General features: G+C 45.6%; 2 protein-coding genes across 7 annotated transcripts in view; one reads left to right on the forward strand and one right to left on the reverse strand.

The window, feature by feature from the left end:
* Positions 1-3,603, reverse strand: part of SFI1 (SFI1 centrin binding protein) — a 95,584-nt gene extending 91,981 nt beyond the window's left edge. Inside the window, exon 1 of the mRNA XM_044929898.1 lies at positions 3,584-3,603. The gene's annotated coding sequence lies outside the window, so the exon portion shown is untranslated. The remainder of the gene's footprint in view (positions 1-3,583) is intronic.
* Positions 2,712-22,505, forward strand: part of EIF4ENIF1 (eukaryotic translation initiation factor 4E nuclear import factor 1) — a 39,017-nt gene continuing 19,223 nt past the window's right edge. For 4 of the 6 annotated variants that reach the window (XM_025267308.2, XM_025267312.2, XM_044929914.1 and 1 more), the window contains exons 1-6: positions 2,874-3,006; positions 3,910-4,029; positions 16,495-16,568; positions 18,566-18,693; positions 19,740-20,026; positions 20,280-20,481. In XM_025267308.2, coding sequence (XP_025123093.2) covers positions 3,937-4,029; positions 16,495-16,568; positions 18,566-18,693; positions 19,740-20,026; positions 20,280-20,481 — 784 coding nt within the window. In that variant the 5' untranslated portion in view covers positions 2,874-3,006; positions 3,910-3,936. Of the gene's footprint in view, positions 2,826-2,873; positions 3,007-3,264; positions 3,285-3,909; positions 4,030-16,494; positions 16,569-18,565; positions 18,694-19,739; positions 20,027-20,279; positions 20,482-22,505 lie in introns of those variants that run through there. The other 2 variants (XM_025267310.2, XM_025267309.2) reach the window with 2 other exon arrangements.

Below are 22,505 nucleotides of genomic sequence, written 5' to 3' on the forward strand. Positions count from 1 at the left end.
GTCGGTACTAGTTGGACACAACTGAGCGACTTCACTTTCACTTTTCACTTTCACACATTGGAGAAGGAAATGGCAACCCCCTCCAGGGTTCTTGCCTGGAGAATCCCAGGGATGGCGGAGCCTGGTGGGCTGCCATCTATGGGGTCTCACAGAGTCTGACTAAAGCGACTTAGCAGCAGCAGCAGCAGCTTTACATGATAGGTGAAAGGAGCTCACAGATGGCTCTCCTTTAGTAAATGATTGCCTTTATTCCTTGGTAATAATTGTCTCCTTTAATAAGGATAAATTAAGGCTCTGAGAAGTAAAAAGTAAATTGAACAAGATTCTACAATACATTAAAGAAGAGCCCAGAGGAAGAGTACATTCTCGCTAGGATAGATCAGAGGACCAGGCCTCTAGCATAATAGCTACCATGCCTGGAGCACATTTCATATATGACTTGTAATATGCCTGCAAATTCTGTGACACTCTTCCTATATAAAGGTGTAGTCTAAGTCCTCTTCCTTAAATACAGGCCTGGCTTAGTGACTCCTATCTAAAGACTAGAATGTGGGATGTGGGGATGTCTCTGGTTGTCCAGTGGTTACTACTTTGCCTTCCAGTGCAGAGGTTAGTGGTTCAATCCCTGGTTGTGGAGCTAAGATCTCACATGCCTCTTGGCTAAAAAACAAAAACAAAACAAAAAAAAAAAAACCACATATATATATAAGGGAAGCAATACTGTAACAAAGTCAATGAAGCCTTTAAAAATGGTCCACATCAAAAAATCTTAAAAAAAAAAAGACTGGCATGTGGCAGAACATACAATGAGTGACTTGGAAGCTAGGGTAGACAGTTTACAACTGTCTGGCTCTCTCCTACCTGGACACTTGCTCTGGGAATCTAGCCACCAGTGTGAGGGAGCTCATGCCACGCAAGAGACCAGGTGTTAAGTGTTACAGCCAATAGCTTCATTGGTTCCAGCTGACAGCCACCACCAACCGTCAACCACGTTAGTGAGCCATTTGATGTTCCTAGTGCCCAACCTCGGAGAAGGCAATGGCAACCCACTCCAGTACTCTTGCCTGGAAAATCCCATGGATGGAGGGGCCTGGTAGGCTGCAGTCCATGGGGTCGCTAAGAGTCTGATACGACTGAGCGACTTCACTTTCACTTTTCACTTGCATGCATTGGAGAAGGAAATGGCAACCCACTCCAGTGTTCTTGCCTGGAGAATCCCAGGGACGGGGAGCCTGGTGGGCTCCCGTCTATGGGGTCGCAGAGAGTCGGATACGACTGAAGCGACTTAGCAGCAGCAGTAGCAGTGCCCAACCTTACAGCTGAAGCCGAAGGGAGCAGAGACCAGCTGTCCCAGCTAGAACCACCCCAAATTGCAGATTTGGTGTAAAGTAAATGTTGGTTTAAGCCACTGAATTCTGGGATTGTTTGTTAAACAGCAAAAGATAACCAGAAGAGTGTTTTTAATGTTATCTCTAATTCCCACTACAAGCCTGAAAAGTAGGTACTGCTATTTCTTTTTGATAGATGAGTAAACAGGTTCCAAAGGTAAAGTAACTATGGTTTCACACTGTCAGGGTCAGGATTTAAGAGCTTCAAAAAAAAGGCCTGCTCCACTTCTCCATAGTGGCTTGCGGATAGAAGACTGTAAAAAAACACATTTTACCCAATATAACAGACAAAAATAAAAAGTTTTCATAATTGTTTTCTCTGCTAAGATTCAGGACGGGAACTCAAGAGCTCACTCACTGCCCAATGGGCTGATTTCGCAACTGAAGCTTAAAGAAAGCAGGTTCATTGAAAGATAAGTAGATTTCGCTATCCTTCCACGAGAAAAATTACGTTTCCCTCCACAGTCACGTATCATTTCACGGTCCCACGAGGCAGAAACGGGCTCGTGAAATTCCTGCAGACCAGGCTCACACGCGATCTCCGTTAAACCTTTCCTCCCAGCACGGCAGTTACTCTCATTGCTCACAGATGAGGGGAATCATAGTGATATTTTTGCCTCTCTGTGGCCCTGTCTGCCGGTTCCAGCACTACGTACTAAGCCCTTGACATCTGCAATCTCATTTTCAGCCAAAAGCACTTGCACTTCCCCTTCCCGTGCAGACTAAGGAAAGATTAAGGTTACGGGGCGGGAAAGAACATTTCAATGAATGTGTCAGTCGCCCGTAGCTCATTCAGAAGCAACCGTGGCAGTTTTAACACAGCAACGCGTAATCTCTCTTATTCCTCATACACATACATCATTTACAGTAAGAAGAGCGGAACTCAGTCAGAGCTTTGCCCAACATCACACCACCAGTTAAAAAAAAAAAAAAGTCGAGGTTCGAACACACTCCGGAAGGCTCCAAGCCCCCAGGTTCGCCTAACACAGAATCCAGCTGCCGAAGCCCCAGGGTTCTCCGCCGAGAACGGATGGTGCAAACGCAGCAGCCGCCGCGTTCCCAGGTTGCGGCCCCCCGATCCAGTTCCCGGCCCCAGTTGCGTTCCTCGGACGGCCGCCGGGCGGTGACGGTGGGCTCCAAGCTCCGCCCGTCCCGTCCTCCCCGGCCGCCCCGCCCCGAAGCGCGCGTGGGAACGCGGCGTCCTCCCTGGGGCTGCCCGCGACGACTGCCTGCGCGCATCCGGGAGGGCTCTCCCGGCCCCGGGCCCGGTCTCCACCCGCCGCCGCCATCGCCTCCCGGCCTCCGCCTCCCCGCCGCCGGGCGCACGCAGGGGCTGGCGCCCAGGGAGCGCGGCGCCGTGTTTCCCTTTTCCGGCCGGCACCGCCGCGGACACCTCACATCCGGGCGCGCGGCGGCGAAGGCGGTGCTGGGGCCCGGGTGCGTGGAGGGAGTTATTAAGGGGGAGGGGGCCGGGGAGGAGGGGCGGAGGGCTGGGCCGCGGTTACGGCGGCTGAAGGGAGACAGCCCGGGCGGGTGGGGGGGCGAGAGCGAAGGCCGCGCGGAGCAGCTCTCGGGCCGGCGCGGGCGGCGGGGAGGGGAGCGGCGGCCGAGGCAACCAGTAAGGGCCGGGCGGCAGCGGCGGGGTCCGGGGCTCCGCGCGCCTGGGCCCGCGGGAAGAGAAGGGGCGCGGGCGCGCTGAGCCCCAGGGTCGCGTGCGTGAGCGCGAGCGCCGAGGCGCGCGCGGGGGGCGGGCAGGGACCGGAGGCCCGCGGGGCGGCTGGCCGGGCCCGAGCCGCCGGGCCGGGGCGGACGGCGGCGGGCCTGCGCCGGCTCCAGCTCGGAGCACCGGGGCTGGGGGATTCGGCCCTCCCGCTCCCTCTGGCCCGCCTCCCCTCAGTGAGTACTGTCCCCGCCCTTCCTCCGAAGGCGGCTGCTGGGCCAGGGCCTGCGCGAGAGGCCGGGGGTTGGGGTCGCGGCCCCGGGAAGCCGAGTTTTGTATCTGAAGCCGGCGCTCGCCCCTTCCTTGGCACGGGCGCCCCTGACATGTCCACAGGTGCGGCGGGCCGGGCGAGGGGAGCTGTGGCCCGGTCCCCAGTCCCCTGCCTCCGGTAACAAGGGGCAGCTGGCGCCGTCCATTGGCAAGTGACAGGCACTTTACCACTGCTCCACTTCCCCGATCCCAGCCCGTCTCCTACCTGCCCCCACTTCGGGAAACTTCCCCACTACCGCCGGACGGCCCTCACGAGTGGCAGCGACCAGGCTTGGTTTCTTTTTATATTAAAGCTGCTTAGAGGCTGTCCCCTGATCTGGGCACGTTCCACTTCTGCTTTCCTTACCCTGTTGATGCTTAGAGCTCTTTACTATAAGAGATATCCAGGTACCAGTGGTTTTGTTTCCAGTGGGTTCTGGTTTACAGAAAGGGTTTTTTAAAGGGAGTCCGAGATCATTTCAGTTTCTTAAACAGTGAGGACTCTTTAAAATTTATTGTTCTCAGTGACAGTTTTGTGCTGATTTCTTCCAGGTGCAAAAAACTGTCAACCAAGGAGCCATGGATAGAAGTGTGGGTGAAACAGAAAATGGAGATGCTTTTCTCGACCTGAAGAAGCAACCCGCTTCCAGATCCCCCCATCGCTATACAAAAGTAGGCTTTGTTACTAATGAAATAGTGTTTCTTTATAGGTGAGGAGATTAGTAACATTGTGCAGAAACTTCATTAGTATTGTTTAAAGAGGTAGTCTCATTCTGACTATGTGGACTAAATATTAACTAGATTTAGTAAAACATTAATTTGAACTTTTTTTCTGAAAGTACAAACACCCAGACTTTAAAATTTGCCCCTAAGTAGGCTTCCACTGAGGAGAATGGCAATGGCACCCCACTCCAGTACTCTTGCCTGGAAAATCCCATGGATGGAGGAGCTTGGAAGGCTGCAGTCCATGGGGTCGCTGAGGGTCTGACACGACTGAGTGGCTTCACTTTCACTTTTCACTTTCATGCATTGGAGAAGGAAATGGCAACCCACTCCAGTGTTCTTGCCTGGAGAATCCCAGGGACCGGGGAGCCTAGTGGGCTGCCGTCTATGGGGTCGCACAGAGTCGGACATGACTGAAGTGACTTAGCAGCAGCAGCAGGCTTCCACTGAAGGCTCAGATCCTCCCTGTGTGAATTTGTGGATCGGAATATGTTGACACTTCCCTGGTGACTCAGTGGTACAGAATCTGCCTGCCAACACAGGAGACCAGGTTTCGATCCCTGAGTCGGAAAGATCCCCTGGAGAAGGAAATGGCAACCCACTCCAGTAATCTTGCCTGGATAATCCCATGGACAGAGGAGCCTGGCCGGCTACCATCCATGGGCTCTCGAAGAGTTGGACAGGACTTAGCAACTAAACAAGAGCAACAAATGTGTTGGCGCACACTTTGTGTAACAGCTGTGCGACTGGTGCGTTACTACTGACTTACAGGCCATAGAGTACGGATTGCAGCTCTGCGATGCCTCACAGACATCAGTGTCCTCTGTTGATGTTTCATTGAGAGGTGAACTCACAGGAGTACTCTTTGGTGTGCTTGCCTAGGGTAACCAGATTTTTAAATTCTTTTTACGTGCTGTTATAAAATGGATATGGACTCAAGACAGTAAGACTTTAATCATATTTCCCTTAGCTGAAGACTTGAGGTGATTTCAACTGCTTTAGATACCTGCTTTTCCTGAGGTTGTTGGCGGAGGAATCACCTCAAGGTCATGTGTTTATTGAAGCTATTGCTTCACTGTCTTGTGGGCTACTGACCATTTCTGAAGCAGTTGACAAGAGCATTGAATTCTTTCCTAGTTCCCTGAAATGTGCTTGGGACTGTTGGTGGGAAGGGTTATGCCCCAGTTGGGCCTTATATCTGTTACTTCCCTTGTATGAGCCCAATCGAGGACTCTAATGTGGTTGTTGTCCCAGGCTTCCCAGGATGCTGGCTGGTTCGTGTTTTAAACTTGGGCCTTCTGTGTGCACTGATTCTGCTGCTTTTAACCAGCTTGTGTGTGCAGTGATGCTGCTACTTTTAACTAGCTATCTCTAAAAATGAATATTACTCCAATAACACTGGGCACTTTAACTACTTGATAAAATACCCAATGTTATTGGAGTAACATTCATTTTTAGCATTAAAAAAAAAAAAACTTGAGGACAAGAGTGTTTTCACTTGTTAAAGGTGTTTGGTCAGTTTCTATCTTAACCCAGTCTGTTTTGGCATAAAGGAATATGCAGCGATAGAAAGCACGTGACTTCTTCATTCAGATTTGGTTTTCCCAAATATAGTTTGTCTCAAACCTGAGAGTGCTTGAGTAGTATTTCACAACTTAAACTTGTTACCTAAAATGTTGACAAGTGAAATCTGAATGGAGAAAGGCTTATTAAAAGAAAGGAAAATGCTTTTTTAAACTCATGTGAATTCATGTCTCCCAGTTCTTTTTGAGTAAAAGTTCTGACTGGTACATTATGTTGTAGAATCCAGGCATAGAGGCTGTTGAATTACTTTCACACCCTGATTAGAGGGTAAGGTGTTTATTTCATTTTTTAATGCATATCCATCTTTATGAATAAGTCGTTTTTTAGGAAGATATTATTAATCTCTGTTAGTGTAGAACTTATGAATGCCTACAGTGTCTACAGTAAAGATTAAGAAACTCAGTATTGCCTGTATTTGGCAGTCTAGCCTCAGACTTCTGCCTCAGTTAAATAAATGTGCCTTAAAGAAATTTTTTCGGTTCATGACCATTTAGATTCAACGGTCTCTACACAGGTTAGTTAGAAATAGTTGTACTTTATGGCTCATTTAAGGGTTTTTAGTTAATGACAATTACAGGGGCTTCCAGGTGGCGCTGGTGGTAAAGCATCTGCCTGCCATTGCAGAAGACACAAGAGACACGTGTTTGATCCCTGGAGTAGGAAATGGCACCCCAGTCCAGTATTCTTACCTGGAAAATTCCATGCGCAGAGGAGCCTGGCAGGCTTTGCGGTCCATGGGGCTGCAGAGAGGCGGGCAGGACTGAGCACACACACACACACACAGTTTTAGGGTCGCGACTGGGTATTGTCGGGGTGTTAGGTTAGTGCTTCCATATACATGTTTCTCAACACTCTGGTAATTTCATGTGGGATTTGAGGCAAACTAAGCCTTTTTTCTTTTGAAGGAAGTTTAAAACAGTTCCGTGTTCTTAGCACTATAGTAAATGGTCTGTTGATTCTACTCCTGGCCATCCTCCTCCCTATCTACTTATTGGGACCAAATTGTTGGAATAAATAAAGCATTTAGTGATGTTTCTGCCTCTCTTTAACCAACTCTTTTAATGAGACTTTTTAACCAACTCTCAGGTGGGGCCCATTCTGCTGGCCCACTGACCATGCTTTGAGTAACAAGGCTCTCGTCTTCCGTGGGGAACTTGAAATGTGTTGATGTTGTCAGGGGACTCAGGTGCATAGTTACTCCTCAGGGTTCAGTTAGTGTCTGCTGTGCCTCCATGAATGTCTCAGGAGCTCATGTAAGAGTCACACTGGGAATTTTCAGGCCTCCTCCTAAGCCTCAGTGATTATTAATTTGGGTGGTTATAAGTAGACTTATTATATCACTTGCTATTTTGAGGGTTTTGAGCCCTTAATGTGTAAACCTACTGAGGTCCATTTTGCTAGATTGGCATTTTCCTAAGATCAAAAGCTATGATTTGGTAGTATTTAAATGGTGCCTTTTTTTTTTTTTTTTTTAGTGAGTGCATTACGTTTAAGGATTTTGGGAAGTTACAGAGTGGGATCCCATATCAAAAGTCATGGATTAAAAGTGCTTTAGACAATGGTTCTCAAAGTGTGTTGCTTGAAGTAACGTTTAGTGAAAACCAAAAGTGTTAGCTGCTCAGTCATGTCTGACTCTTTACCACCCCATGGACTTTAGCCTGTCAGGCTCCTCTATGGAATTCTCCAGGCAAGAATAATGGAGTGGGTAGCCATTTCCTTCTCCAGGGAATCTTCCCAACCCAAGGGTTGAACCTAGGTCTCCTGCATTATAGGCAGATTCTCTGCCATCTGAGCCACCAGGGAAGCCATGGTTTAGTATCATCTGGTAAACTGTTAGAAATACAAAATCTCGGGCCCCATCTCATAGGCATTGAATCAAACTCTAGAGGTAGGGCCAGCCATGTCTGGCTGAATAACAAGCAATTCAGAGAATTCTGACTCAGATTCAGGCTTGAGAACCATTCGTTTAGAAAACAGGAGGTAGTGAGGCTTACAAGTGGAAAAAGATGGGGACTCGTTGAGCTGCTGCTTACCTCCTTCAGAGGCCCTCTTTTACCAGTTCTTGAGATGTAGTACCTGCTCTTCAGTTAGTGGTAGCATCTTTTGCCTGAAACACAGAATAGAAATGCTTGGGACTATCTCACTGTTCAGATCCTTGGTTTTTTTTTTTCTTCAGGTGAATAAACTGATTCTCTTAGATCGGAGTATTACACGCTTTGTACTATTCCTCTTTTGCTCCTGTAGCTTGCCACAGGCTCCTTAATGAATGCTGTCACCTGCCAGTTGGACAGGGAATAAAAGCAGAGGACACTTAGAATATTCAGCTTGATACTGACCAATGTTAAGCCTGCATGTTAAATCTACCACCTGAAAAATAAGTGTTGGATTATCTGAGTTACCTGTGTGCTCTTCATTGCCTTGACTAGTTATAAACTGGCACCCTTTTGTCAGGGTAAGGATCTTTAAAGGGAACCATGCTGATCTGTGGCTGAGGGGCAGTTGGTTACGGTGCTACAGCCACGTTGATGTCTTTGTTTTGCGTTTTGTTCTGTTTGTTTCTGTGTGCATATGCATGTTTGTTTTGCCATGCTGCATGGCTTGCAGGATATTAGTTTCCCAACCAGGGATTGAACCTGGGCCCCAGCAGTGAAAGTGCTGACTGCCAGGGAAAATCATTAAGAAAACAGACAAGCAACTGAAGTGGACTGCTTTGAGTAATCATTCTGGCCATCTTAGAATCAGTTGCGAGACTTGAAGTCAAGCCTTTGAGAATACCGTTTGATTTAAAGTCTAGGTTGAAATCAGTAGTCAGATAGTCAAGTCTTTACTATACTGAGATCTCGTTCGACAACTTCATGGGTGCCTCATAAATTGAGTTAATAGGTGGCATTTCAGTGAGGCGCTAAGCTACAAACTTTTAAGCTAGCATAAAAATAGGGGTGCTTGTTTATATTGGGGAAGGCAGATTTATGGTACAAAAAAATCACAATACCATGTTAAAGTTTCTGCTGTCCAGAAAACCTAACTGGAAGTTCTTAGAGGGGGCTGACTGATACCACCGCAGACACTGTCTTGTAGTGCTCTTTCCTACCTGTTCCAATTCTGAATCATCTGGAAAAAGTCAGGATTCACAGTCCCCTGCCCCCTTGGGTATCCTCTCCTTGCTCGTGGTGGGAACTTCTGGCTAGATAAGGAGCCAGTCATTTCACAATGGGAACTTGGGACATAGACATCTGTGGGCAGGGCCTTTGATTCAGGAAAGGTTCTCTGAGAGGAGCTGGCCCAGGGGAAGCCTGTGCAGGGAGCTGGCAGTTTGTTCAGGGCTCCTCGTGGTCTCAGTGGACGGAGACAAACCCAGCACTGATGACAGAGCTGCTGGGAGGGCTTGGGTGTCTTCCTTCATCCTCCGGGAGAATCAGTGGAGAGAACAGGGAGCCGCCAAAACCCGCTGCCTGGTTTGGTATCCCCACTCTGCCACTCACTTAACCTGTGTTGCCTTCAGCCATATTCTCAGCTCTCTGACTCTCATCCTTGTCCTCTGTGAAATGCAGATAGAACAGTGTCTACCCCATAGGATTTTGTGGAGAATAAATGAGAAAATGCATGTCAAGTTCTTAGAAAAGTGCCTGACACATAATAAGTGTTAGAAACAGCTTCTGATATAATAAGGGTAGGGGGAAGCACTGAACGGTAGCTTCTTCAGATTCCAACTTCAGATCCACATGCTTGCTTTCTGTACGTCACAGTAACCATCTCCATTTTAATATGAAACCATAAAGCAGTATTGCAGATATAGTGCTTCTACCCTGAAAATGATTTTTGTAAGTTTCTTTCTGTACTTATTTACCAGCTTACTTCATGTTTTACATTGCTTTTATCAGTTATATAAACATGTTTAAAAGCCAAGTTTTATTTTTATTGTATTGGCCAGATCAACAGAAAAAGCAGGCTCTCCTATTTTTTTCCCTATTTCCATTTTCTTATCTTCACATGAATTCTTTCAATAGAAGAAAGTGTGTGCATCAAATCAGCCACCATTAGAGGCTTGGGTTGAATCCAAGTGCTGCATCCTGCAGGATGCTACAGGATCTAGTTTGAACCCTGACCTGCTCTGAATGGTGCCCCTTCAGCAAACTTCATGATTGGGGGATGGGGAAGTGCATCCCACGCACCCTGTCGGTCATTTACCATTGCCTGGCTGTCATCTCTGGATGCCAGTACCCCATTGCTATTTTTAAAAGCTTTCTAAGCCTTTCAGAAAAGTCATGTGACTCCTAGATTGAGATATCAGGTCAGTCAGCAACCATCTGAGAGCCTCATGGGCCAAGCCCAAAGTTAATGGGCGTGTGGAGGGTGGGGACCAGGAGAGGAGGTCAAAGGGGGACCCAGCCCAAATGCTGTTCCAGAGACATCTGCCCTCTTCAGGAAGAGCAGGCACACAGGTGAGGTACTGGGTCATTTCCAGGGTGCTTGGACAACTAACAGTGAAATAGAAATGTAAACAGTAATCATAAAAAAATCGGGCTTTGGGGACTTCCCTAGCAGTCCAGAGGTTGAAACCCCTCATCCCAAAACCAAGGGCACGGATTTGAGCCCTGGTTAGGAAACTAGGATCCCTGATGCACAGCCCCCGCCCCCGCCCCCCCCCCAAAAAAAAACCTGGCCATCTTACTCGTAGGAATTAAACTCAGCTCACAGAAGTAAAGAACACCTCTCTAAGTGACTTGTGTGAAATTCTATGTCAGATGGTCAACAGAATGCATAGGATTTCTGCAGAAACTGTGTAAGGCTTTAACTATTGCTTTGGGCTTCTATCATTTGATTTCTACTTTAATTCTGATCACTGAAAGCGGGTGTCCATGTTAGTAGTTCCCAAATAGATTGTTTGGGAAAACCTGACACGTTTTCTTTAAGGAAGGCTGCTAAACCTAAAAAAATACGTTTACACTTCTGTGGGCGTGGGACTCTTAGGGAATTAGCAGCGTATTCTTGCCCAGTCAGGTTTTAATCACTTATGCAAAAAAGCAAGGTCTCAGATAATAACTCTTCTCTTGACCAGATGGTTGTTTCAGTAAATCTGTCCACGATGCAAGTTTCTGTAGGTTATCAGAACTCTACAAAAGGGTAATCTCCCATCCCCTCCTGAAGTACTCATAGCGAAGGAACATACTTAGTTCAAAATGAGCACTCTGAAGTAGTCTGCTTTTCGCCAAACTTGAAGGTTTTCTTTGAAAGTATCCCAAAGAGATTCCTTTCCAGGAATAATTGCTGTTAAGAACTCCTGAAATGGCGAGTTCAAGAAGACGTCTCTTGAGAGATTGGAGAGCAGTTGGGCCAGGGACAACAGTCATCTGCCTGTGCTAGCCACTAAGCTCGGCACACAGGAAGTGTTCTGTGGACAGTTATGAAAGAGCAGACTTTGTGTTGACTTAGCTAATGGCTTCTCTCCTCCCCACTTACGTGGGGATCCTCTTAGGATGGAAAACCATCTTAAGCAACCTGAGACATTGCTGAAGGTTAACAGGTTTAACTCTCTAAACTCCATGAGGAGGATCTCATTTTTCCCCAAATGTTGGGGTAGACCTTGGGCCACATTTTGAGAAACGTGATTGGTTTAAAGTTCTACTTCTTAACCTCTTAGGGTCCAGTGGAGGTCTTTGGATCGCCATTGGAGATGAACACTTATTGCAGAAATTGTACAAATTTGTTTATATGCGGTTTCCTTGCTGCTGTGAAACTGGTTTTAGAAGGCCTACTCTCAAGAACAGTGTATAGTTTGACCTAGATGTTTAAAGATGTTATTTCCAGCAATTATTACAATCCAAGAATTGTTTTGTTTTCCCAGTTCTTGGCCTATTAATAAAGTAAAAGACTCTTCATGCTCTGTAGACAGGTGGACTGTGTTTTGGCCATTGCATTTGGTCAGAGGCATACCCTGGCACGGATGGTGCTGCTGGCATGGTTGGTGCCCACGTGCACCAACCTTCGTGCCCGTAACTTCGTGCATGTAACTCCTGTTCGTGCTCTTACATGCCTGTCAAGTTTGTACAGTCCCTTGAGCGTTCACACCTAGTACATGCCAAGCATATAGTCAACAGAGAAAACTGGACTAATACGGGAGAGAAACATAAAACATTTTTACCAATCTGAGCCTCTTTTCTGTATCTGAGAGTCGTTTGTGTTTATTAATCTGTAATTAGAGTGATAAATCTGTAAAAACAGAGAGTAAAACATTAACCTTTGGTAACTGAACCTCTTAGTTTGCTTAAAATTTTTTTGTTCTTAAAAAAAAAAAAAATTTTTTTTTGTTCTTGAGACCGAATTCACATACATAAAATTACCCCTTTTAAAATGTACCATTTAGGGACTTTCCTGGTGGTCCAGTGGTTAAGACTGAGCTCCCGATGGAGGGAGCATGGGTTCGATCCCTGTTTGGGGAACTAAGATCCCACATGTGGTGTGTCCAATAAACATTAAAAAAAAAAAAGTACCATTTAGTGGTTTTTAGTAAATTCAAAAAGGTGTACAGCCATCACTACTATCTAATTTGAGATTGTTTTTGTCTCCACAAACACAAACTCTACCCACTAGCAGTCACCCCACAAAGTTCCCTTCCCCCAGCACCTGGCAACCATCAACCTACTTTCCCACTCTATGGATATGCCCAGTTTGAATGTTGCGCGTAGAGAGAATCCCACAGTATGTGGCCTCTTGTGTCTGACTTCTTTCACTTAACATAGTGTTTTCAAGGCTCATATTGTATCAGAACGTATTCTGTATTATTGCTCACTATTGGGTTGTATAGGTTTATAATTTTTCAGTTCTCTTTGGTATGTAACTAGTGGGGGAATTGCTAGGTCATGTGTTTAGCTTTTTGAGGAACTGCCACCATTTTCCACAATAGCTGCACAATTTTCCATTCCCATCAGCAATGATAGAAGTTTCCAGTTTCTCTACATCCTTGTCAATACTATTTTCTTTTCTTTTTTCTTTTAAACAGTCGTCCTGGTAGACATGAAATGGTATCTCATTTCAGCAAACAGCGATAGTAATAATAGAGAACACCTATCACTTGGGCTCCCTGTTGTTTGGAGTTAAAACATTTCAGAGCCACACTGTTTAGAAACTTTGTGAATTGAGAATATACCTATTTAAGGATGAAGTACATTGCCCTTGGTTTAATAGTATCCTGGGGTTCTTAGTTTAATATTGGATTTGTGAATGGTGAAGTGAGGGGTGTGTACTCATCTTTGGGCTGCTTCAAATAGCAGAAAATTGCAGTGTTTTTTTCCTGCGGTGTATGTATAAGTATTTCCTATATTGCAAGGTCCTTCCTGGAAAATGTTTTAAGCCCTCCTGTTCTTAGGATTCAGTGTTGTTATATCTTCTGTCATCATAACTACTGTTGGTCATCCACCCTGCCCCTCCCTCACCGCCAAGTTCTGTCACTCCTGCCTTTCTGGCGTCGTTCACCACGCAGACTCCACTGGACTCCATTGCTCCTGCCAGTTTGCAGGTGGTATGTCAGTGCTTGGACGGTTTTTTTCAGAATTTTTAGTAGCCTCTAGACATTTTCTTATATTTGGGATTCTGTTTATCTCAACATTCCCAATTTTTCTAGGTATTTCTACCCAATTAATAAGACACAATTCATAAGTGAATCATAAGTGTAAATGCCCGAATGATATCATGGTATTAAAAGTAAAATGTCTTCTTATTCTCAGGCATTTTGCTATCATGGAGAAAACACCTAGGTGCCTCAGGTGGTGACGACACTGAGTGATTTCACGGCATGCTTCTATGCAGTGGTGCCTAAAGGCTAAGAGAGTAACTCTGCCCCTTCATGTTCTCCCCAAGACAGGGCAAGCGCTGATCAGACAAGCAGCAAGTGTTCTGTTGTGAGGCCTGTGACAAGGGTGTTGGAGAGGCCCTGGCACAGTGGTATGTGCTTTTTTGCAAGCAGTTGTCACATTTTACTGGTACTGAAGGTTTGGGAATTGCTATTTTTAGTTTACTTGAAAATGTTTATATAAAAAGGCGGCAATGGTTTTGTGTATATGCATCTATATGAGCAGGTGCGTGTGTGTGTATAACATCAGTTCAGTTGCTCAGTCATGTCCGACTCTTTGCAACCTCGTGGACTGTAGCACACCAGGCTTCCCTGTCCATCATCAACTCCCAGAGCTCACTCAAACTCATGTCAATAAAGTCGGTGATGCCATCCAACCATCGCATCCTTTGTCGTCCCCTTCTCCTCCAGCTTTCAATCTTTCCCAGCATCAGGGTCTTTTCAAATGAGCCAGTTCTTCGCATCAGATGGCCAAAGTACTGGAGCTTCAGCTTCCGCATCAGTCCTTCCACTGAATATTCAGGACTGATTTCCTTTAGGATGGACTGGTTGGATCTTCTTGCCATCCAAGGGACTCTCAAGAGTCTTCAACACCACAGTGCATCAGTTCTTTGGCACTCAGCTTTATTTATGGTCCATCTCTCACATCCATACATGACTACTGCAAAAACCATAACTTTGACTGGATGGACCTTTGTTGGCAAACTGATGTCTCTGCTTTTTAATATGCTGTCTAGGTTGGTCATAGCTTTTCTTCCAAGGAGCAAGCGTCTTTTAATTTCATGACTGCAATCACCATCTGCAGTGATTTTGAAGCCCAAGAAAATAAAGTCTGTCACTGTTTCCATTGTTTCCTCATCTATTTGCCATGAAGTGATGGGACCACATGCCATAATTTTACTTTATTGAATGTTGAATTTTAAGCAAGCTTTTTCACTCCCCTTTTTCACCTTCATCAAGAAGCTCTTCAGTTCCTCTTCACTTTCTGCCATAAGAGTGGTGTCATCTGCATATCTCAGGTTATTGATATTTCTTCCAGCAATCTTGATTCCAGCTTGTGCTTCATCCAGCCTGGCATTTCACATGATGTACCCTGCATATAAGTTAAATAAGCAGGGTGACAGTATACAGCCTTGATGTACTTCTTTTCCAATTTGGAACCAATCTGTTGTTCCTGTCCAGTTCTAACTGTTGCTTCTTGACCTGCATACAGATTTCTCAGGAGGCAAGTAATGTGGTCTCATATTCCCATCTCTTTAAGAATTTTCCAAATTTTGTTGTGATCCACACAGTCAAAGGCTTTGGCGTGGTCAGTGAAGCAGAAGTAGATGTTTTTCTGGAACTCCCTTGCTTTTTCTATGATCCAGCAGATGTTGGCAATTTGATCTCTCATTCCTCTGCCTTTTCTAAATGCAGCTTGAACATCTGGAAGTTCTTGGTTCACATACTATTGAAGCCTGGCTTGGAGAATTTTGAGCATTACTTGGTTAGAGTATGAGATGAGTGCAATTGTGCAGTAGTTTGAACATTCTTTGGCATTGCCTTTCTTTGGGATTAGAATGAAAACTGATCTTTTCCAGTCCCGTGGCCACTGCTGAATTTTCCAAATTTGCTGGCATATTTGAGTGCAGCACTTCAACAGCATCATCCTTTAGGACTTGAAATAACTCAGTTATTCCATAGGAATTCCATAACTCTGGAATTCCATCACCTCCTAGCTTTGTTCATAGTGATGCTTCCTAAGGCCCACTTGACTTTGGACTCCAGGATGTCTGGCTCTGCTGAGGGATCACACCATCGTGGTTATCTTGGTCATGAAGATCTTTTTTGTATAGTTCTTCTGTGTATTCATGCCACCTTTTCTTAATATCTTCTGTTTCTGTTAGGTCCATACCATTTCTGTCCTTTATTGAGCCCATCTTTGCATGAAATGTTCCCTTGGTATCTCTAATTTTCTTGAAGAGATCTCTAGTCTTTCCCATTCTATTGTTTTTCTCTATTTCTTTGCATTGACCACTGAGGAAGGTTTTCTTATCTCTCCTTGCTATTCTTTGGAAGTCTGCATTCAGATGGGTATATCTTTCCTCTTCTCCTTTGCCTTTAGCTTCTCTCTTCTCATTTTCCAGGTATATAACATACCTGGAAGCAAGTGAGGATACCGAGTTACCAAACCTCAAATTCTTACACCATTCTCACTTAAAGGAACTTGGATTTCTCAGAGAAATGGCTGACTCTAGGACAGGATGGGTACATGTAATGCAGAAAGTAAAAATGTGCTTTTTAAAAAATAATGGGGGACTTGTGTGGTGGTCCAGTTGTTAAGACTCTCTGCTTCTGCAGGGGTTGCAGATCGATCCCGGGTTGCAGATTGATCCCTGGTTGGGGAATTAAGATCCTGCTTGGCAGGCATCACGGCTTAAATAAATAAAAATTTAAAATGATGGGGTGTGTCAAAAGGATACAGGAGCCAGTTTGAAGAGGCTCTCAGTTTGAGCACCAAAATAGTTAAGGAGAGGCATTGTGAATGTTAAGGACATGTACACCAGATAAATGGTATATGGGTGTTTAGGATGCTTTTTTCCCCTTGCAATTTCACTATTCAATAAAAAGAAAATCTGTCCCCTTGTAAGTTGGATTCTGATGCATTTAAGACTAGTCAGGTTAGCTGAACGTTTTATATAAGCCTGAAGCTACCATGCCTTATCAGCGTTCAGTGTGTGGAGTATATTATTGGATGGAAGTTTATGAGAGAGTGTGTTTTAGCAATAAACTGATCACTTACATCATTTGCCAATTACGCTTGAGTGGCTATTGAGGAGCTTGAGCCGACTTTGTCCTTTCAGGAGTAAGCCAGGGTGTAAATAAATAAGAACTGTGTGAACTGCTTAACGTAGACACTGAGTTACTGATAACAAAAGTAAGTTGAAAGTATGTGACCCAAGAAATATTGTTCAAAATCACCATATGATTTCTCTTTCTAGGAGGAGCTCTTGGATATTAAAGAACGCCCTCATTCCAAACAGAGGCCTTCGTGCCTCTCTGAGAAATATGACAGGTATTTATGGGGGTCAGCTTCTTCTGGTATAATTTACTAAGTTATACCAAACTTGGTAAATTAAGAGTTGTATTGTTTAGCTAGAATTAACAAGTGGGGAGATTTCAGGGGTAATGACATTGGGTTTCCACACGAATACATTGCAAGTAAGCCTGAACAAAAGTGGCACCTCACTGCACTGTCTTCTTCATCAGCTTCATGATTGATTAGCTAAAATTCAGAGATAGAAGCTGCAGGGAACTCCAGGGACAACTGAACCAGTTCCCTTTCAACTAACTGGTGTTGAAACTAAAACTAGAATATGCCTTGGTCCAAGGCACACGGTCACAAAGCAGGGTTGACTTGAGCACAGGAGTCCCAGCCAGGGTCTTTTCTCTCTACCAGCAATGTTTTGCACATGCTTTTGAGGGTCCTTCTTCAAGGGCCTTGGGTAGGATGATCAGCAGAACTCTGAGCCTTTTATCAGCCCCCTCCCCACCAAACAGGAGAACCATTAGGCCAATCAGATTAGCCCTTTTGCATCTTGGGCTCCCTGCAAAGAAGTAGAAAGCTTTGGTTTGAGAAGGCCATAGCTACAATGGTCTGAAAGTCTCTTACAATAACCCTACATTGCATTTCTTATGGTTATCTTAAGACTCTACGGTCACTTAAATATCAAGGTAAATACTTCATATTGGCCCACATTTTTTAAAGAATATAAAGTGTTTAATTGTTTGGTAAAATAGGACATGCTTTTTTTTAAATTTTGTATATGGACCGTTCATAGGGGTGCTGAATCTGAACTCCACGCCTCTTACCCCCTGGTAAGGGTGATCCTTGAATAATGGCTTTTCCAACTGGTTAGTATTTTTTGCTGAGTCTCAGATGAGCTTGAGTTTTGGTTTTTGGTGTTTTTTTCCTTCATTAAAGCTGTAATGGGTTTTTTATGCCTCAAGTTGAATTTTCTTGTTACAGCTATTCCTTGGCATAAAATAAAGTTACCACGGGCACACGTACTCACTTTAATCCTGAAGTGGAGACATTGTGCCTAATAATATTGATAATGATGAAAAGGAGAGACAGAGGAAGGGCTTCTCATTCTGCTATTTCTTTTCTCTCAGAGAATTAAGATTTATTGGGTTCTTACACTCCAGGTGATCCTTGAGAGGTAATACCTCCTTTGTTAAAGGAGTTTGAGGCCCAGAAGGTCACTGACTCACTCAAGAGCCGTTGCACTGCTGCCTGCCGTGTGGCGAGCGTGTGTGTCAGGTGCTGTCAGACACCGTGCCATCATCCTGGCCTGTGGGCCTGCGCCAGGCACAGATGCTCCTGAGAGCCTGTCGTGCCCACCATCACAGGTTGTGGAGGGCAAGTGCAGGGTGTGGTGCTAGTGTGCAGCACAGCCTGGTCTGACCCGGGGGCGCGGAAGTCCTTTTTGCACAAGGCTAAAGGACATAGCTCAGTAAGGGGTCCAGAGGTCCCAGTCAGTGGTGGCAGAGCTGAGTTTCATACCAGATCATTAGGCTCCAGAGCTTCTGCTCGGCACACGGCACCACCTGCCACTCCATCATTAGCATGGGAGTAACAATGTCAGACCTAGACGATGCACCTTCAAGGGAAAACCCAAGACTGTCCATAGAAATTCTGGAAGAATATACACCAAGCATTCCAGGATCTGCTTCTAGTGAGAGGATTAAGGGGCTTTTTCCTCCCTGTACTAATCTTCAATAAACTGAGTAATCAATATTTACGGAGCATTTGTTTGTATAGGACAGGGGTAGATACACTTACTCTCAGACCACTGCTTTTCAAGTCTGTTGCTGTTACATGAACAATAGCAAAGTACTGCAGAATTTTTTAGTTGTTTTTATTTTGAAAGAGGGAACCATTCTGATGGCCACCATGAAATTTTATAGTGCAAAGGGGTTTCCCTAACCTGTCACCTGCAGTAGTAGAAGGTAGACTGCCTGCGTAGTTTGTGGCACAGGAGCTGAACCATGGTGCCCTTTGACTTGCAGTGATGGTGTCTGGGACCCTGAGAAGTGGCACGCCTCCCTCTACCCAGCTTCAGGGCGGAGCTCACCGGTGGAAAGCCTGAAGAAAGAGCTGGACACGGACCGGCCTTCCCTGGTGCGCAGGATAGTAGGTAAGCAGTCTCCAAGAGGTGGGAGCTGCGATTTCAGAGGCAGTGCCCTTCGCTTCTGGCTTCATTCGTAGCTGTGAGAGTTTTAGGCGTTGGGAGAAAGTACCATTATCAGAAAACTGACTTAACAGTTCATTTATGATTACCTGGCAAGTAAAATCATAGCCCTCCTGTGTGGCCATGGTGAGTAGATTTGCTTTTGTCTTCTCTGAACAGTAACCTTAAAAGAGCAGAAGTTCTCGATTTTGATCAAACTCAGTTTATCATTTATTAAAGTAGATCGTGCTCTTGGTGTCAAAGCCTAAGAAAATTGTGCAAAGCCACTGTCATAGATTTCCTTCATATTTTCTTCTAGAAGCTTTGTAGTTTTAAGGGTCACATTTATATCTGTGATCCACTTTGAGTTAATTTTTGTATGTGATAGCAATGTGAAGATAAGGCTTTCTTGGCATATGGATAGTCAGCTGTTCAATACTATTTGTTGAAGAGAGACTTTAACTTTTAAAGTAGTTACTGTTTCAAATACTGACACCTACTATAGTTTATTAATTGACAAAACATTTGCTAATAATTATACAGATAAGAATTTAGTCAAGGGACTTCCCTGGCAGTCCAGTGGTTAACACTCTGCGTTTCCCCTGCAGGGGGTGCATGTTTGATCCCTGGTCCGGGAAATCCCATGGAAGAGAAGCCTGGCAGGCTATGGTCCAGGGGGTCACAAAGAGTTGGCCACCACTGAGCAACTGAACACACACACCAGGACTAAGATCCTGCATACCATGCTGTACAACCCAAAAAAATGAAAGAATTTAGTTAAAAGGACTGTGGAGATTAATCATGGAAAGTTACTGATTATGAAGTACATTTCTCCCTCCAGAGATGAAGCAAAAGGCCCACCCTTTGTTAAAAATATGTGAACTCTCTGGCTGTTCCAGTGGTGACTCTTTCCCTGGACCCCAGTGGCCACCAGTCACGGACACACACCCCTCCCAGGGAGGAGAACTACCCTTGCTGGTTCACCTGACTCTCTCTTTCTGGCATCTTTGCAGATCCACGAGAGCGTGTGAAGGAAGATGACTTAGATGTTGTTCTCAGCCCACAGAGACGCAGCTTTGGAGGGGGCTGCCACGTGACGGCGGCCGTCAGCTCCCGGCGCTCAGGAAGCCCACTGGAGAAAGACGGCGACGGGCTCCGCCTGCTTGGCGGACGCAGGATTGGCAGCGGGAGGATCATCTCTGCTCGGACCTTTGAGAAGGATCACCGTCTTAGCGAGAAGGACCTGCGAGACTTGAGAGACAGAGACCGCGAGAGGGACTACAAGGACAAGCGTTTCAGGGTTTGTCTCCTTGATCTTCTGGCACCTTGTGTGTGCACTTCATTTATACCAGTTTACTGTGTGATGCTGGGTGAACATGGCCCATCCTAGTACAGAGGGACGAGCCAAGAGCTGGGGTGGGGAGCAGCGTCAGGCCACCACAGAGCATCTTCATCGCACTACCGAGCATCGCTTAACTCATCAAGACTTGGACTGAGGTAGAAATGCCTTGACTAGAATCTTACTTTTTATTTTGCATTGTGTACTTTTCCAGAGGGAGTTTGTGGATAGTAAGCGTGTCTTTGGTGAGCGTAGAAGAAACGATTCCTACACAGAAGAAGAACCAGAATGGTTCTCAGCTGGACCCACGAGTCAGTCCGAAACCATTGAGCTGACTGGCTTTGATGATAAGATACTGGAAGAAGACCATAAGGGGAGAAAAAGAACACGGCGACGAACAGCCTCTGTGAAGGAAGGTCAGCAAGACCTCTGGGAGGGAAAGCTCACTGTTGTGAAATGAGACATGTTTATAGTTGGCTTAACTGTACACTTAGAGGTAGGCTGCAGTGTTAGAAGTGGCACGCTTTGAACAGTGAAGCTGCTTCCTGTGCGTGAGTTCACTGTGTAGGCCGTACGGCTCCTCAACTTGTGTCCTGCCTGCAGGGCTAAACAGAACAGTCTTCCCACCCCGTAAGAGTACTGTGTACACGAAAGGGCCCCCCAGAGGTAAGAGTATGTGATAGAAATAATAGGGGTCTCATTTATTGAGCCCACGTATACTGGACATGCGATAAGCATTTTGTCTATATAATCCTACTTCTAACAACCCTGTGAGGTAGAGACTGTTGTACCCATCTTAGAGCAAATGGAGACATAGGTGGCTCCATAGGTGGACATTGAGGAAGTGAGTAGTGAAGTTGAGCAAGATGCTTGTGCTTCTGAGCACACCTCCCTCACCGTGGTGATAGGCCTTCCTAGTCAGCTGTCACTTGGCTTCTCCCAGACTCACTTTTTCAGGCACCTCCCTGGCTAAACTAAAGAAGCCAGGGCTGAAGTATGAGGGAATGCCTGCTGCAGGGTGGGGCTCATAGTCGTGTTCAGGGCAGTGACCAGGCTGGTGGTCTTGGGAGGAAGCAGTGAAGAGGCAAGTGGGCAACTTGAGAGACTTGGTGGTTAAACTGCCTTTGAGAGATGCTTTTGTCTTGTCTCATTTAGGTGAAGGCAACGCCACCAAGTGTGATCTGTTCACCTAATTGTAAAGATCAGGCTTCTGGTGAGAAAAAGCCAGTCTTTTTCTGAACTAAGATGAAATATGAATTTCAGCCATTGCTGTATCAACAAGGAAGGAACCAAAAGGAGCGAAATATATCAGTAGTGTCACCTCCTCAGCTCACAGATGCAAAAAGAGGCAGGCCTGGAAAGAGGCCGCAGCGGGGCCCGGCCCCGTGGGTTTAATGGCAGAGCCTCAGGCAGAATCCAGGGTTCCTGGCTCTGTCACCCGCAGTGGTTAATTGCCCCACCGACTGTCTTTAAGACGAACACGTCCTGTAGTTGGCTCTTGGCTGCAAGAATGAAGAGGCAGGGAGGGCCGATGAGTGCCTTTGAGCCCGTTTACGTGTGTGTTAGCTTTCCATTGAGCTCGGTGTGCCGAGTTCCTTGCGGGCACATCACAGTGCTCGTACAGCCGTCAACAAAACAGGTGTGTTCTTTGCCTGCGTGGTTTTAACACGGTGTGTGTGGAGCACCTAGCATAGAGGGCCCAGTGCTAGGTACTGTATATATGGTGATGAATGAAAGTTTGAATATATATTGCACTTATAAACAGAAAAAAAATTATCTGGAAGGAGGAAATGGTTAAAGCCCTCCATTGATAGAAAATTTTAATTTGTGTTCTCTCTAATGAAAAATCTGTATTCATTCTGTACTTCCCTGGCTGCCCAGTGGTTAAGACTCCTCCACACTTCCACTGCAGGGGGCATGGGTTTGATCCCTGGTCAGGGAACTAAGATAATCCCACATGCTGCACTGCAAGGCCAAAAAAAGAAAAGCATATGTTCCTTCTAAAATATGATAAAACTTAACCTTTAATTATCTTTCCTGGGTCCCTGGCTTTGAAGACCATCATAATAAATGGCCAGTTGTGTTTGTCTGCTAGAGCATATTCCTACCCACTCTCAGTTGTTAGACCCAGTTTGCTCTCAAGCTGGCATAAGATTACACACAGGGAACTTTTGCAGCTTGCAAAAGCCATTCATCTGTTAAGAGATGTTCTCATCTCCACACAGGAGAACAGGAGAATCATTAAAGCTTTTCTGTGAGCATTTGAACTAATTTCAGACTCTGCTGGCTCTCATCGTGAAGTAGGCACACAGGTTCCGGTGGGTCCGATGAGTTAGAAGCACTGCTGTAGTGGAAAAGAACACAGACTTGGCACTGACTAGGCTCTTGTTTGCCTTTTCTAGGGTTTGGTTTCTTTGTCTATAAAATGAGGACACTACCT

Source organism: Bubalus bubalis, chromosome 17, assembly GCF_019923935.1.
Source record: "Bubalus bubalis isolate 160015118507 breed Murrah chromosome 17, NDDB_SH_1, whole genome shotgun sequence".
Lineage (NCBI taxonomy): Eukaryota > Metazoa > Chordata > Mammalia > Artiodactyla > Bovidae > Bubalus > Bubalus bubalis.